At 37.0% G+C, this 17,088-nt stretch overlaps 1 protein-coding gene across 7 annotated transcripts in view; it reads left to right on the plus strand.

Annotated features, from left to right (window-relative positions):
• psd2 (pleckstrin and Sec7 domain containing 2) overlaps window positions 1–17,088 on the plus strand; it is a 186,567-nt gene that overhangs the window by 91,061 nt on the left and 78,418 nt on the right. For all 7 annotated transcript variants that reach the window (XR_012390203.1, XM_073922509.1, XM_073922513.1 and 4 more), the window contains 2 exons: window positions 4,084–4,480; window positions 6,530–7,228. Coding sequence is in view for 6 of the 7 variants with exons in the window: in XM_073922509.1 (XP_073778610.1) it covers window positions 4,170–4,480; window positions 6,530–7,228 (1,010 nt within the window). In the remaining variant the exon portion in view is untranslated. The remainder of the gene's footprint in view (window positions 1–4,083; window positions 4,481–6,529; window positions 7,229–17,088) is intronic.

A 17,088-nucleotide genomic window follows, 5' to 3' on the forward strand; every position in this document is an offset into this window, starting at 1 on the left:
CACAAGACCACACCAGACCCAGAACATATCAGATATATATGTTATGTATATATATATTTTTTTTCTTGTATATGTGTATGTGTATATATATATATATATATATATATATATATATATATATATATATATATATATATATATAGTTATATATATATATATATATATATATATATATATATATATAGTTATATATGTAGTTATAAAAGAAAATACATAAAAAAAATATTAAAATATATTGTAAAGATTTGGTTTGCTTTTGGGTATGTTAATTTTTTTAAATCTATTTATTTATTTTTTGTTTGCTTGTTTATATATTTGCCTGCTTATCTATGTAATTTTCTTTGTATAGTTATCTGCACTGATATTAGTATGGTATATGAGTGTATAACATATCTATTATAGCTGTACACAATATACACCATACAGTATATTTGATATATGAGTTATTAAAACTGTTATGTTTAAAAAAAGTGTTGAAAATAAATCTCTCCGTTTAACAGAAATTGGGGGAAAAATAAACAAACAGTGGGGCTAATGTATATAAATATCTGATAATATAACTGTATATAAAATAAAATATATATGCAGCAAATAAGGAAAAGTAAATAAGAAAACTGAAATTAAATGATACGAAAAGATCAAAATGAGGTAAAATGGGTTGGTGAATGATTGTAATTCAGCACTAAACATCTGTCCTGTCCAGCAGGTTTTGGAGAGGTTTCCCTATAGCAGATGTTATACATCATAGCAGATTTTTTCAAATTAGACTCAGTCTGACCCTTCAGTTCCCCCTCCGCAGTGAGGGTTTGATTTCTCAGCTCTGAGTGTTGTATTGTAAGAGCTTCCAGCATGTAAAACATCGTCGGCACTTGAGGTTTGCTGAGTCAAAGCTAATGCATTCTCACCAGCCTGCGCTTCTGCGGGCTTGATAAAACACTAAAATGACAGCAGTTAATGGAGTCTGAATGGCTGTTTAAACTTTTAAGATCCTGCCACCTGACTGCATCCGTCTGCAGAATGCTTGATGCAGCCAGCTGGTCAGACTCAGACGTGTCCACTCCTCTCTTTTTTATTTGATAGGATTAAAACAAAATCACTTATTAAATTATTTGTTGATTTCCATAAAGGACATTTGTGCTTATGAGCAACCAATCAGAATCAAGCATTCAAGGTCAAAAGGGTTTATTCACTTTTTTATTTGATTGATGACACCCAAAATTTAATCATTCATTTTCCTTCAGCTTAGTCCCTTTATATATCAGGGGTCGCCACAACGGAATGAACCAGCAACTATTTTAGTATGTTTTACACAGTAGATACCCTTCCAGCTGCAACCCAGTACTGGGAAACATCCATACACACTTATTCATACACACACACACACACACACACACACACACACACACACACACACACACACACACACACACACACACACACACGTGTAGACTACAGCTAATTTAGTTCATTTAATTCACCTATAGTGCATGTCTTTAGACTGTGGGGGAAACTGGAGCGCCCGGAGGAAACTCACACTGAGAGATCATGCAAACTTCACACAGAAATGCCAACTGGCCCAGCCAGGACTCGAACCAGCAACCCTCTTGCTTTGAGGCTACCTTGCTAACCACTGAGCCATCATGCCACAAAATTTGTCCCACTTTTTTATGTAACTCAAATGCATTTTCTGTTACATTATGTATGTCTGTTACTTTTGGTCTGTTTAATACATCCTTGCTTTAAAATAAAAACTAATATTAATATTGCTTCAAAACAACAACACCACGAAAAGCAGCACAACTCATATTAACACTGATAATAGCACTGATAAATGTTAGTTCAGCACAAAATCAGCATATAAGAATGATTTCTCAATACTCACATATTTCCCAGAATTTTTTATTAGATAAATGAGATATTATGAGATTATAGGTGGGCATAGATAAAAAAATTATCTAGATTAATCTCAATGTAATCTGGGAATTAATCTAGATTAATCTAGATTAAGATGGCTCATTTGAATTCTGCCGAAGGCATTCAGAATATGTGCGCTAAGTTACCCAAATGATGACTAAAAGTAGATCTTTGAGAACGAGTTTCTCATGCTAGGTGGCGCATTAGACCAGTGGCTCATCTCCTGTTCCCAAAATGCATCACAAACTGCTTGAGAAACTGTTCTACATTGGGGATGAAAAATGATGTTCAATAAGATGTACTTGTGTTTATGAACTGTTTATGCAGTTAAACATGAATTTTGAACAGTAGGCCTACACTGCAATCAAACTATTAGCGTCATGCAGGACTTTCCGCTATACTTTCCGACAAGATCCAAACACGCGGCTGTCAGTAAAGGACCGCACAAAAACACACACACATCGCAAAATGCAGAATTTTTTTTTCTTTCCATTCAGTGTGTTTTATTAAATTCCATAACACTCGCACCAGTCCTAACTCCTTATTTGTCTCTAATAGCCCAGTTTGTCACGGGGGCATGAATGAAATGTTCATGAGTGAATGTAACACTGCCGAATTGGAGTTAAAGTCACCCAAAATTACAGAAAACTTATAAAAGCACTTCATGTAAACAATTATATTATTGTCTATTAAGACAAATAACTAGACACAGATGTCCATGTAAGTGTAGTCAGTAGTTTCTTTGAAGTAAGTGAAATATCCAGAAGGGCATCAAGCTGATGTGATTTAGAAGGGCACTTTTTTGTCAGGGCACTGCTCAGGTATACATCTGCGATAAAATATCAAAGGGAAAGTCACCATAGCTTGCGTAGAATAGACCCAGCTCCCAACCCTACTTTGAGAATAAATTAACACCAATATATTTTTTATGGACCGATAAGAGTCTGTCGTTAACGCAGCATGTTAACACGATAACAGCCTACCACTAATACACACACACACATATATATATATTCCAAACTTTTGACAGATAGGACCTACATCTTTCATTCATTTAAAATGTTTATATTGCTTTGGCCTATATATTCTATATTTTTCATATTCTTATAGTTATGATCCACAAAATCCTTGATTAAATTATTTTTAGTAATCGTTATATAGTGTATTTAGTTGGAAATTGTGTTTTTCATGCATTGTAATTTCGTATTGCAATTGCATCTGTTTATGCCCTGCTGAAAAATCCAGCTTAAACCAGCCTAGGCTGGTTGGCTGGTTTTAGCTGGTCAACCAGGCTGGTTTTAGAGGGGTTTTGGCCACTTCCAGGCTGGTTTCCAGCCATTTCCATGATGTTCTAACAGTAAGAATCTTGAATCCTAAAATCTTTGCAAACCTTTCTAAGGTATTATCTTTTAAAGCAATATTTCCTCTGGTAACAAATGAGCCCTTATACATTTGCTGACAGTGTGGGTATTAATCTACACAGGTATTTCCATACTAATGAGGGTGATTATAAAACACCTGCATTTTCTCAGCAGATCTTACATTATTCATTATTACTACACGTCAACTGTCTGGAGTACTTGATTCTCTTTGGTCAATAATGACATTGCAAACTACCTAAAGTACATCCAGGAGGATGTGGTCATATCCGATTTGAAGCACTCTTATAAAAGACTGAAGGGCTTTTTTCTGCAAAAACAGCCGTCTAGGTTGACTTAATTTCGCTTATTACATGGCTACTTACCACAAAACGTAAATTTTAGACACTAAGAATTGTTCTGAGTCGTAATACTTTATCAATTTTAATTAAATGCAGCTGACAGAAACGAAAATGGTTAAAAACTAACCTGTCACAAGATGGCGCCAAACCGTCAAAAACAACAGCGTGAGAGACAAGCGTGAAAATATCTGTGAATAACTTATACCTTGGAATGTCGCAACTGACCAATCAGAATCAATTATTTAAGAGAGCCATGTAATAATCTGAGATAACAACCGCTGAAGCTAATAACAAAGACTCATTTGGGTACTTTTGGGACAAGAAGACATGCAAAAAGTGGCATAAAGTACATCCAAGCGGTTGTTTTTCTCCCCCTTCAGTCCTCATACAACACCCCTCCACTTTGTGTCTCCTATCTTATTACTCTGTTTCGTCTTCTATATCAATAGGTCTGAAGTTTACCCCCCTCTACCGTGTTCTTGACCCTGACCCCGTGACACCAGGCTGACAGGACGTCGTGGTTGAGGAGGTCAACATGAGTCAGGAGGGGCAGGATGACCCCCTCCACACACCTGCAGAAACACCTGAGGGACAAGAAGAACATTTGGAGAACTGTAATGGGACAGAGACTGAGACAGAGGAGCCTGATGATGGAGACACTGAGAATAACAGAAACACAGAAGAGGAGGAGGAGGAGGAGAAGGTGACGTTAGATCAGGATGATGGGAGAAATGGTGAGATTGAGAGCAGCTGTTTAGATCCTGGAACAGAAAACGGCAACATCTGTGAAGGTGGAGACACACAGCGCGCAGAAAAGGACTCAAGTGTGACTATATGTTCTCTTAGGTAAGAAAATGAAGAAATAGTGTTATTAATGTGCATTTTAGAAATGGGATTTCTGTGAGATTGATTTGAATTAATTTTCCAGTTAAAAATGTCTGGTGGTAGCCATTTTTGAGGGGTTGCAAACATTTGGTCTAGTTTAATTAGTTTAATTTGAAACAACCTAATATATTGTAGCCTTTAACTCATTATTTGCTTGGCGCCATATTCTACTTTACATGGAATCAAAGAAGCCTCCGACTACATCTTAATGGCTTGTGGATACCATCTAATAGCTGGAAAAGGTTAGATGCTCTAGATGTTTTACAACTTACTCTTAACATCTTGTCTTCCATTTAATAGATACACTCTCCTTCCTTTAGATTTATTTGTAAAGCATAAATTCACAGAGAAAGTATAGTTTATGTTGACATAATATTGTAACATCTGTTTATATTTTCCAAAACAAACAACCACAGAGTTCCGGTAGCAAAAAAAAAATATCAGTCTGTAAACACTTTGTATATTTTAAATAATGGAAATAAACATGAGTTATGGATGTGACGAAAAAAAAGTTTACAGTAAATAACAAACTTTGTTGAAATTCTGTGAATTAAACTTTACAACCCAAAAGAAATGATGCTCATCAAAAGCACAAGAGTTGCTTGTTATAGAACAAAAACGATTGTTTTGCATTCATTGCATTCATTGCATTCATTGCATTCACTTTTTTTTTGCATTCATGAGGAAAAAGCTTCGTTATGGATGTGAGGTTTCTTCAATATGGATGTGACACATATGAAATTTGCACTAGTGTGATTTTGGTAAATCCAATATAATAGTTTGAAAACATTGACAGAGACATTTTTTATAATTTTTTAAATTTTTTATATATATATATATATATATATATATATATATATATATATATATATATATATATATATATATATATATATATATATATATATATATATATATATATCAGGGTTCAACGCTAGGGATTTTTCCTACAGGCCCAATGGAACCAGTGGTTCAGATTTTTACTTGCTCTGCCAAAAATTTCACTGCTGCCTTTAAAAAATAAAAAAAATAAAAAGTAAAAATAAAAAAAAGTTAATTGCTATTTCTTATCCACATATATTAAATAATGTGTCACAAAATAATGTATGTGAATCAAGAATTTTAATATTTGAAAAATGTTAAAATATTTAGCAATAAAATATAGAGTGCGGAATATGTGCAGGTATTTTATTGCAAAACAAAAGGTGGCTGAATTAAAAGTGACTGCAAACTAAGCAAAACATCACTTCATTTTTTTCATTGTGTTTCCAAAACGTTAGAAGCAGACGTTTTCTTTTAACCTCATAATTTGATGTTTCGGTTATGTTAAATCTATTACAATTTAGTGACAAGGCAGCACTGCCCTGATCAGGCCAGTAACGATTCTGTCTACTGTCCCGAGCATCTCTCATGCTGGCCCTGGGCCATCCTTATTGTTGAGCCCTGAATATATATATATATATATATTTAACTTAATTGTTTTGTTCAATCCAATTACATTTGTAAAATGATGAAGTAAATTGAATCAATTTGTTTAAGGAGAATGTAAAGAAATTGTGGGGAGCCCAGCAATACTTACATTGTGTACCTTCTCAAGTATAATTTTAGTTCACTTTTTACAACCTCACTAAAAAGACCGAATGATCAGCAAAACCTTCCTTCATTTTCCAAAATATTTCCCAATAAGCTCGTCATGTCATCACAAATGATTTTGAATATGAAACACGTGTATTCCAGAGTTTAGCTGTGTGAATTTTTAGTGTTGGGCTTCCCGAATGATGTGACATGCATGTTACAATGAGGGTGGGGAGATATTTTGGGCAGTGCAAGTGGCAGGGGAGCTGTCCTGAATGATGCTCTCCTCTGCTGGGACGCAGTCGTGATGAAGAACTGTGACAGACTAAAGATAGGAACATGCACTGTGCATGCCAGCCTTTATGCACTCTAAAGCCAAACCGCCGTATGTATCCAGGTGTGTGTTTAACCCCAGAATCAAATCTGTTACTGCAGGTTTGAGAACGGGACCGAAGATGACAGTGAGGAACAGGATGATGAGGAGGTGATACCTCATGAGGGAAACCTAGACGCCTTCAGCTCTACCTTTGAGCTGTCCGTCGAAGAAGCGGAAGCTGAGGTAGAGGACGAAGAAAGGGAGGAGACAGAGACTCAAAATCAGGACAGTTTCAGCTCTACTTTTGAGAGCATTGTCGAGCGGGTTGCCAAGGCCACGGTTGTGGAGGAGGAGGAAGAGGAGGAGGAGGGAGAGGAAGAGTTCGACAGGACGAAAGAGAGCCAGGATGGATTCAGCTCCACGTTCGAGCGTATAGTTGAGTCCGAGCTTCTACGAGGCGGGACTTGCTACAGCAGTCTGGATTCCCTGGATGTCCTGTCGCTTACAGACGAGACGGACAGCTGTGTCAGCTTCGAGGCGCCGCTCACCCCGCTCATCCAGCAGAGGGCTCTGATGGGCCCCGAACCTCCAGAACTGGAGCTGGAGACCGTGCAGGAGGGGGCCGAGGGTGAGGGCGAATTTGGGACTGAGACGGCTAGGGATGAAGCCAGCTCTGCAAGTCCACTGCGGACAACTATACCAGGAAGCAGATCGGAAAATGTGTTGAGCCAGCCGGCACAATGGAGCATCCCTAATGGATTCCACATAGAGCTGCCTGGGAATGGACAGAGTGCAGGAATGATGCCAAACTCCATCAGGTAGGGATGAAACTAAATATCCTGGTTGGTCTGCTAAGTAAATGGCATGCAGTGCTAGTTAATAGCCTGGTTTGGGCAACAAGTGTAATGCTGTTTTTCCCAACACAGAACATAACATTTTGAGTCAAAATCCTAGTCCAGTCAATGACTATAAAATAATAGTCCGTTTAGTTTATTTATGTCATTTTCTTTTTGGCTTAGTCCCTTGTTTAATCTGGGATTGCCACAGCTGAATGAACCATTAACTTAAACAGCATATGTTTTACTCAGCGGATGCCCTTCGAGCCGCAACTCATCACTGGGAAACATTCATACACACTCATTCACACACATACCCTACACACTTATTCACACACATACCTTAGGGCCAATTAAGCTTACCTAATTCACCTGTATCGTATATCTTTCGACTTGTGGGGGAACCCGGAGCACCCGGAGGAAAGCCATGCAAACACAGGGAGAACACGCAAACTCCTCACAGAAATGCCAAATAACCCAGCCGGTCCATTGAGTTAATGTTAGTTAATCTAAAACTTACGTTAACAAACAAAGATCAAATATTCATTACAGTAAAGTTGTTCATTGTTAGCTTGTTAACTCACAGTGCATTAAGTTAGGGATAATACACATCCAGAAGGTTATCGCAGAGTTTAGCCCTATGTGAAGCAGAGGGATATTGTATAACACAGATCCTTTTTAGACCAGCACACCCATGAGTCCACAAAGTGGTGCAAATTGATTTGCTATTTAAACAACGTGGCACAAAACATGGAAAAAAGAGAAAAAGTTATAAAGCAGATCTCTATTTCAATCGTACAAAGTCACGTCAAGCAATGTGGGATTCTAGAAACAAAAAGCACAGAGAACCAAAAAGAGTTCACCCAAAAAGAAAAGTATTGTCATCATACATTCACTATTTACTTGTTTCAAGCCTTTATGAGTCTCTTCCTTCTGTTGAACACAAAAGAAAATATTTTGAAAATGGCTGAAAACCTGTAGCCATAGGTGAAGTTTTTCTACTACACTCAGAAATAAAGATACAGAACCTGTCACTGGGGCAATAACTTTTCAAAGGATTTATATTTGTACCCAAAGAGTCCACAGTGGTACCTCAAAAGAGCATATTAGTACTCAAATGTTTTTAAAAGTTTTTATTTTAGCTTTTAAATACATATATATGACACTTTCAGAAATTAAGGTACAAAACCTGTCACTGGGGTGGTACCTTTTTAAAGATGCAATTTTGTGTGTTAAATATGCATATTGGTACCTTAAAAGTACAATTTTGTACCTTTAGGGCACACTTTTGTTTCTTTATAGTACTATGAGGTACACATTTGTACTTTTTAGGTTTTAAGTTGTACCTGTAAAGCAGGGTTTCACAACCACCGCATCCCGCTTGTTGGCCTCAGTGATCCTGCAGGTGGGCCTCGAGATTAACTCTCAATATTATACTATAATTTTTAGATTTTATCATTAATATTAAAATGGGCAAAGTAGTGTCTCATGTTCTCTGATTGATTACTTCAAACTCAGCGCATAAGAAAATAACACAAAAGAAAATATTTTGAAAAATGCTGAAAACCTGTAACCATAGGTGAAGTTTTCCTACTACACTCTCAGAAATAAAGGTACAGGACCTGTCACTATAGGGCAATACCTTTTTTGAGGATCCATATCTGTACCCAAAGCGTCAACAGTGGTTTCTCAAAGGAGCATATTACACAAATGTACATAAAAGTACCTTTAAGGTAATATTATTGACTCTTCAGGTACAAATATATACATTTTGAAAAGATACTGCTGCAGTGACAGCTCCTGTACCTTTATTCCTGAGATTGTATGGAAGTCAGTGGTTAAAATTTATAGCTTTCTTCAAAATATCTTCTTTAGTGTTCAAATAAAAGGTGAATAAATAGTGATATTCATTTCCATTTTTAAAAATGATTTCAGTAGACAGAAAAGAGGCAGTCTTTAGTAGCTATTCAACACATTTGACCAAGTGTCTACACTATGGAAGGAGTCTGGTCAAGTACATTTTGACAACTTCTGGAAGTACAGTATGTGTAAATAAATGCAATTCATTCATTCATTTTCTTTTCGGCTTAGTCCCTTTATTAATTCAAGGTCGACACAGCGGAATGATCCGCCAACATATACAGCACATTTTTACGCAGCAGATGTCCTTCCAGCCGCAACCCATCACTGGGAAACATCCACACACACTCATTCACACTCATACACTACGGACAATTTAGCCTACCCAATTCACCTGTATCGCATGTCTTTGGACTGTAGGGGAAACCGGAGCACCCTGAGGAAACCCACACAAACCCAAGAGAACATGCAAACTCCACACAGAAATGCAAACTGACCCAGCCAAGGCTCGAACAAGCGCCCTTCTTGCTGTTAGGCGACAGCACTACCTACTGCGTCGCCATAAATGCAATTCAATTTGATTAATTTAGCTCTTCACAATAATCATCATACACAAGCAGTTCCTTGCACAATAACATCTTACAGCAACATCGAAACACTTTTAGCACAATGCATGATTTGCAAACTAATATGTTGTAGCATTTGTATCACATAATCAACTCCATATGTTAGTTTTTTTGCTACTTCCTCAGTAGCTCACTTGGCACCCAGAAATGAGTTTGCAAGATGAATGGTCCGAAATAAAATGAGTTTAATGATTTGATGCATACTAAAAAGACATGGCTGCTTCAAAAATTGCTTTTTTGTTGTTGTTTTATGGTATTATTTAGTGCAGTGGTTCTCAAATTGTGGTACAGGTACCACAAGTGGTACGCAGGCTTCCTTCTAGTGGTATGCAGAGGAATCGCTGAATAATTCAAGTAAAAAATGAACACACTTTTAACCCTTTGACGCTCACGATAACAACGATGTGATCAAGAAATTGATTTTAATAGGCTAAACTTATTATTTTATTTTCATTTTTTCTAATGTTTGTTATGTATTCTGTTATTATTCTATTATTCTATTATTTTCCTCCTCATACTTGTAACAGCTTTTGGGGGCGTATCTTGTATTTTGATATCCCAATGTTGACAGGTATAGTTTAATCACTTGCTTCTCTGACACACATAGGCTACTCTAACGAGCAGTAAGCAGATCTAATTTCTAATTTTATCGAATTTTATCCAATTAATATATTTAAAATACAAGTTAACGTTTAGATTTCAAAGATATACAAATAAGACACATGCAACATATTTCAAAATTTATCAAATAGAGTTATACTGTATATTAATATTATGACATACGGTATAACCTATATTTATAAGGTCCAAGAAACAGTTGCAAGTTTTGATAAATAGGCTACTTTATAATACTTTACATTTAAGTACAGCAGTTTTCTTTTAACCTTTTAAGAACAGTGCCATTTTTAATGAACTTAAAAATCATATTTTAATTTAAACATTGACGTTTTATATATCTTTTCTTTTTACCTGTAAGTATGTCATTGTTTAAACTATTTATGTTTAAAGTGGCTGACGATAATAAATATTCATAATAGTAAGTATTAATCTGTAGTTTTGTTGTAAGCTGTAGCCGCATAATTGGGCCTACTATGTATTTCAATATCAGTCATTACACTCTCAGAAGAAAAGGTACAAAATTGTACCTTTTAGGGTACAAGTGGCTCGTCACTGGGGTGGTACCCTAAAGGGTACAATTTTGTACCTCTAAATAGAGAACTAAATAGAGGTACAAAATTGTACCTTCTACATTTGCAATATTTAAGGGACAATTTTGTACCCCCAAGGAATAAAATTGTAGACACTGAAGGTTCAAAAATGTACCTTATTGTATTATATAGCATTTTCAGGGTCCTGACCCAGGCATTTTGATCCTCTGGTGACTGCATGTGGAGTTCTGTGTAAACAGCCAGCATAATCGACCGCCTCAGTAACGAACTAACGTGTCAGCAAGCAAATTTTCTTAAAGAGACAGCAGCAAGACCTAAATGATGATATTGCCACTCTGCATGGTCCTTATTCTAAATCTCATTTAGGGTCTTAAACAATTAGTTAAGCAAAGATCAATATTTAAATTTTTAATGATTAAAATTACATTCAATTATGCATATACGTAATTTTTGAGGAAAAAAAATAATTTGAAAACTTGAAAAAAAATGAAATTATTAAAATATTTAATTTAATCAATTAATTAACTTAATATTTTTAAAATGTGTATTTTAGTATAAATATTTAGTATTGATACATTTAAATTAGTGTTACATGTATATAGTGTTTTGATCTCATAAGCTGAGGGTACAATTTTGTTCCGATAGGAAACAAAATATATAATTGTACCTTTAAAGGTGCCAAATTTGTCCTTTAATGTACCTTTCATTTGTCCAAAAATGTACCTTTCAAACCTAAATCTGAATGTTTGTACCTTTATAGCCCATTTGGGGACAAAATTGTACCCCAAGGACTAATTTGGGACCTTGAAAGGTACAATTATATACTTTGTTCCCCCTAGGAACAAATATGTACCCTCACTGTACCCTTTTTTCTGACAGTGTATGGTGGTACTTAGTGAGACACTTTTTTTCTGAGGTGGTACTTAGTGAAAAATGTTTGAGAACCACTGATTTAGTGTATACATTTGAAAATATAGTATATATTGTTTTTTAACGTCACTTAATTTCCAATCTGCTGTAATGCATTCAACAAGCAGTGCAATAAAGCACTGATAGATTCATCAGTTTCAGACAGACGCATTTGCTTTTAGCACCACTCACTGTTGCACTTTAAAAGTGAAATAAAATAAAAAAAATCTCCAGTCAGATTTTTTTCAATAAGTGCATTAGAAATGAGATCAGGAGCCCATTGTGTCCATTCTGAAGTGAGAATCATACTGCAGTCTAGCAGACTGGAAACTTCTTTATATTGCAGAGATCTGAGCCAATGTTCAAGAGGAAAGATTTCCACCTCTGGGAGTCAGTGAAGGATAGATCCAATATAGCTGCTCTCTTTCTCTCTCTTTCTTCCTCTCGCTCTGCATCCATCTGGACTGGACGCAGCAGCAGATGTTGTCGTTTTTTCCTCCCCAGTTTTAAATGACTAGCAGCTTCCTGCCCCCTAGGCTGCCTGAATGAGGCATTGTTTTTGGGAGTGACATCATCGCCTTTGGCTTTCCTCTTTCACGGCGGGAGCTTTGCTCTAGTTTTTAGTCACACTGTGCTTTATCCAAGTATCGCTTCTCTTTGCCACCATTAGCATGCTTCAGCATAAATGCAGCTTGCATACACTGACAGGGTCATAGAAACATCCCATCAGTTATAGTTGAATTTCATATTAAATGCTATTTATTAAAAGTCCCCTCTCTTAGCACTATCTGCTAACTTCACTAGCCTGTGGTATACCAGAGACTGGTAACGCTACACTAGCCACATGTGTTCTTCATTAGCAGTTGCGTGGTGGTTAAATGTGCCTGATAAACTCATCACAGAGAGCAGAATGAGTGTCTGCAACCCCTAACAGAAGGAAAAGAGCATATGCTGCTAATTAGGAAATCCACAGAGCCCAAAATCATCATGCTAGCTAGGGAGTTTCATCTGTTATGAGGAGTTATTTGCTATTAGGACAACTCAGAGGACAACAGTGAGGATGCAGAAATGCTGTTCACATTTAAATTGAAATAAAAAAAAACAGTTTAAAAATGTGTACATGGTTGACAGAAGAGAGCCACTGCATTGTCATTTTGTGCAACTGCTTTAATATTAGTCCCAAAATATTAATTAAATGATATTTGATTTATTTGATTTATTTATACTATCCTTCAAACCAATTTTTTAGATGTTTGATAGCAAGCTAAATGATTAGCCATCTATTCATTTTCTTTTCAGCCTAATCCCTTTATTAATCAGGGGTCGCCACAGCGGAATGAACCACCAACTTATCCAGCATATGTTTTACGCAGCGGATGCTCTTCCAGCTGCAACCCATCACTTTGAAACATCCATACACACTCATTCACACACATACTCTACACTACAGTAAAACATTTGCTGGAAAAGTTAGCGGTTCTTTCTGCTGTGGTGACTCCTGATGAATAAAGGGACTAAGCCGAAAATGAAAATTAATAAATGAATGAATGAATAAATGAATGAAAATTGTTCGTAGTGTATGTGTGTATGTCCTGGTCCTCTAGGTTGGGGGTTAAGCATTGAGCTGATGGCCCATCTCATCAAAAAAAAAAAAAAAAAAAAATGATGTTACGAAGCACCAACATGGTACGGCTAACCATCAACTTTGATATAAACATCCCTGGGACTAAGTAAGGAAGGCTTGTTACGTTAATTAGGCAAGTCATTAGACAACAGTAATATTTATTTATTCATTTTTTTCCGGCTTACTCCCTTTACTAATATGGGGTTGCCACAGCGGAATGAACCGCCAACTTAGGGTCAATTTAGTTTACCCAATTCACCTATACGGCATATCCGCATTATTACAGCATTATTTTACAGGAATTTTTTTTAAGAGCATAATAATATTTGAATAATGCTTTTACTCAAGCGAAATGTAAATAATACCTTCTCCAAAAAAAAAAAAAACATATTAGGAAATATTGTTGACAATAATTCAAATTTAGGCTAATAATTGTGCCGTTATTTATTCATTGCCTTTCCTTCGGCTTAGTCTCTATTTTAGACGTCACAACAACGGAATGAATCCCTAACTATTCCAGCATGTGTTTTACACAGCGGATGTCCTTCCAGCCGCAACCTAGTACTGGGAAACTCCCATACACTCTCATTCACATACACTATGGCCAATTAAGCTTATTGAATACATCTATAGTGCTTGTCTTTGAATTGTGGGGGAAACCATAGCACCCAGAAGAAATATACATGAACACACTATAAGAAAATGCACATAGAAACGCCAACTAGTCTTAAACCAGTGACCTTCTTGCTGTGAGGCAACAGTGCAAACCACTGAGCCACCGTGCCGCCCCAAATGTATCTTTAACTTCTATGAATAAATCTTATCCTTGGCTATATAGCATAATACTTTGATTTTGATTTGAATCTTTAAACTATATGCATATCAGATTAGCTGTTTATTAAAAACCTGTTTACCCCCAAAAACTAGGATGCCTTTTTGAGTGCACTGGAGAGGAAAACACAAGCAAATGCAAGTCTCAAAACCGTTCATCTACAAATCCCTCAGTTGTTCAAAGTGTTCTTTGCAGCGCATGAGTTCGCCTGTGGACGCCTGCTTTTTATGTAGGATTGCAACGATTTCCTATTAAGGATTCACATTACTAAAACATATCACTCTCTCATTCTCTCCTGCAATCTGAAGAGCAGTCTGTTCATTTGGAGACGGTCTGCACTCCATTACCTCTCTGACCTGAGTTATTAAGTGATCGGCCTGTCAGCTCTGAATGGCATACAAAAGATCAATACCAAATGGGATCCGTTTGTTTAAATATCACTCTGCTGACAATTGCTAATTCGAGGGTTTTCACACACACAGCGACAGGCACAGAAACCCGACTCGAATCCCACCACCCCCAGGCCTTTCTGAGCCTCCACCTTTCCACACAAAAGAGCACTCTCATTTATTTCTTCTTTATCAGACACTTATAATCTCTTTCTTTATCTCTCTCTGTCACACACACACGCAGGCATGCCTACAAACACACACTCACATGCACCCCCAGCCACACATGCTCACAAACCCACACTCATATACACCCCCATCACACACGCGCGCACACACACTTCCTGTCTGCTTCCGCTTCATCCTGGTTGTGTGTGTAGGAGCAGCGGGTGAGGGCTGTCTAGCTGATGATTATCCCCACAGGATGCTGGAGAGTTGCATACACACATACACATAGGCATACACACAGTCATTCTGACATCTACACATTGCGCACAAACACACACTTGTATACTTCCACCCAACAAAGAGAAAGGATTAATGGTGTAATCCTTTGTTTTCCTTCAAAAACATACAGCTCGTTTCTATTTCAAAGGCATTGCGCTTGTGTGAAATCAATATGATTTAGGCAATTACTCTTGCAGGTATTGACCCGCTTCTGCTCTGTTACTGCTATACATTTTCTAATATATGTCTTCAGCCTATGCAGCATAAGATATATAGATCTGCTGGTTGGGAAAAATCAAGCCAGGTTTTAATCTGTATTGTGTAAAAAAAAAAAATAATAAAAATAAAAAAAAAAAAATATATATATATATATATATATATATATATATATATATATATATATATATATATACATATATAAATGTGCTCCTCTCGTTTTCTAAAAATAATCATCTAGGCAAGTAGCAGTGCATCACTTATGGCTATTTGTTTGTCTTTATACTGTAAATAGTATAGTATAATATTATAATATTATACTATAGTTTCAGTGTAGAGTTTGCATGTTCTCCCCATGTTTGAGTGGGTTTCCTCCGGGTGCTCCGATTTCCCCCACAAGTCCAAAAACCTGGTATAGGTAAATTGGTAAGGCTTAATTGTCTGTAGTGTATGTGTGTGAATGAGTGTGTATGGATGATTGCCAGTGATGGGTTGCAGCTGGAAGGGCATCCGTTGGGTAAAACATATGCTGGATAAGATGGCGGTTCATTCCACTGTGGCGACCCCAGATTAATAAAGGGACTAAGCCAAAAAGAAAACAAATGAATGAATGTATATATAGTATTAGAGATGGACTACAATAATAAGCCTTTTGATTCTTTCTGCTGATGAAGGTTTGGTCACTGCAGGGCAATGTGCTATTAATTAAATATAAACGCTCTGAATATTGCAACACTACATTTTGTGTATTTTGTGACACAACAATAGCTACATTATTTGTCAAAGTGAAGTTTATTCATAAACTAATTTCGAGAGGATCACGTGCTTATGATTTATCACGGCCGGTCTCGCATTTGCTAATCACTATCTTCCAATCATATGAGCCCTAAGCTACTATAAATAACCTCAGTTTTCAGTTCACTTTATCTTCGTTTGAAAGAAACCCCCCTCCTCCCCTATTCTCCTCCTTTACCTCTGATTGGGCGAAACGGTGGCCCAGTGGTTAGCACTGTGAGCCCCACAGCAAGAACACTGCCGGCCCTGGTTCCACAGGACCGGTGGGTGTTTCTGTGGGGAGTTTGTATGTTCTCCCCGTGTCCGCATGGGTTTTCCCCGGGTCCTCCGGTTTCCTCCCACCATCCAAAGACATTCAACATACTTAACAATCAAGCATTTGTCTAACACCTTGTGTTCCCTTAGCTACCGCAGCAGGGGAGTTCTGAGATCCACCGAGCTCAGGCTCCCCTCTCGCTCTGCCAACGGGAGGAGGCCCCGAGCTCGAGGAGCCCTTGAGTTCGGGGCTCTCTCCCGGGACAGCATGCCAAACAAGCTTTTATAAATCATCAACTAAATGTGAACTCTTGAAATATAGTGATTTTAGTCCTCCACCATGACACTGTGGTTACAGGACTGTTTTTAAAACCAGAATATTGCAGAGCTGGATATACTACAGCTTACAGTAAACTAAATTTATTACTAATAAAATAAAGTATAATAATAAAAAATAGTAAAATAATGCAAAATGCTTAAATTTCACTCTCAGAAAAAAGGTACAAAAGCTGGGTCACTGGGTCGGTACCTTTTAAAAAAGTACACTTATGCACTTTACAGCTGCACATTAGCATCTTTAAAGTACCATTTGTATCTTTAAGTTTCACTTGTGTACTTACTATAAGGTACAGATTGGTACTTTTTAGGTATTAACATGTACCTTTAACCTTTTACTACAGGGGTGGCCAACCCTGTTCCTGGAGAGCCACCTTCCTGCAG

Source organism: Danio rerio, chromosome 14, assembly GCF_049306965.1.
Source record: "Danio rerio strain Tuebingen ecotype United States chromosome 14, GRCz12tu, whole genome shotgun sequence".
NCBI classification, from domain to species: domain Eukaryota; kingdom Metazoa; phylum Chordata; class Actinopteri; order Cypriniformes; family Danionidae; genus Danio; species Danio rerio.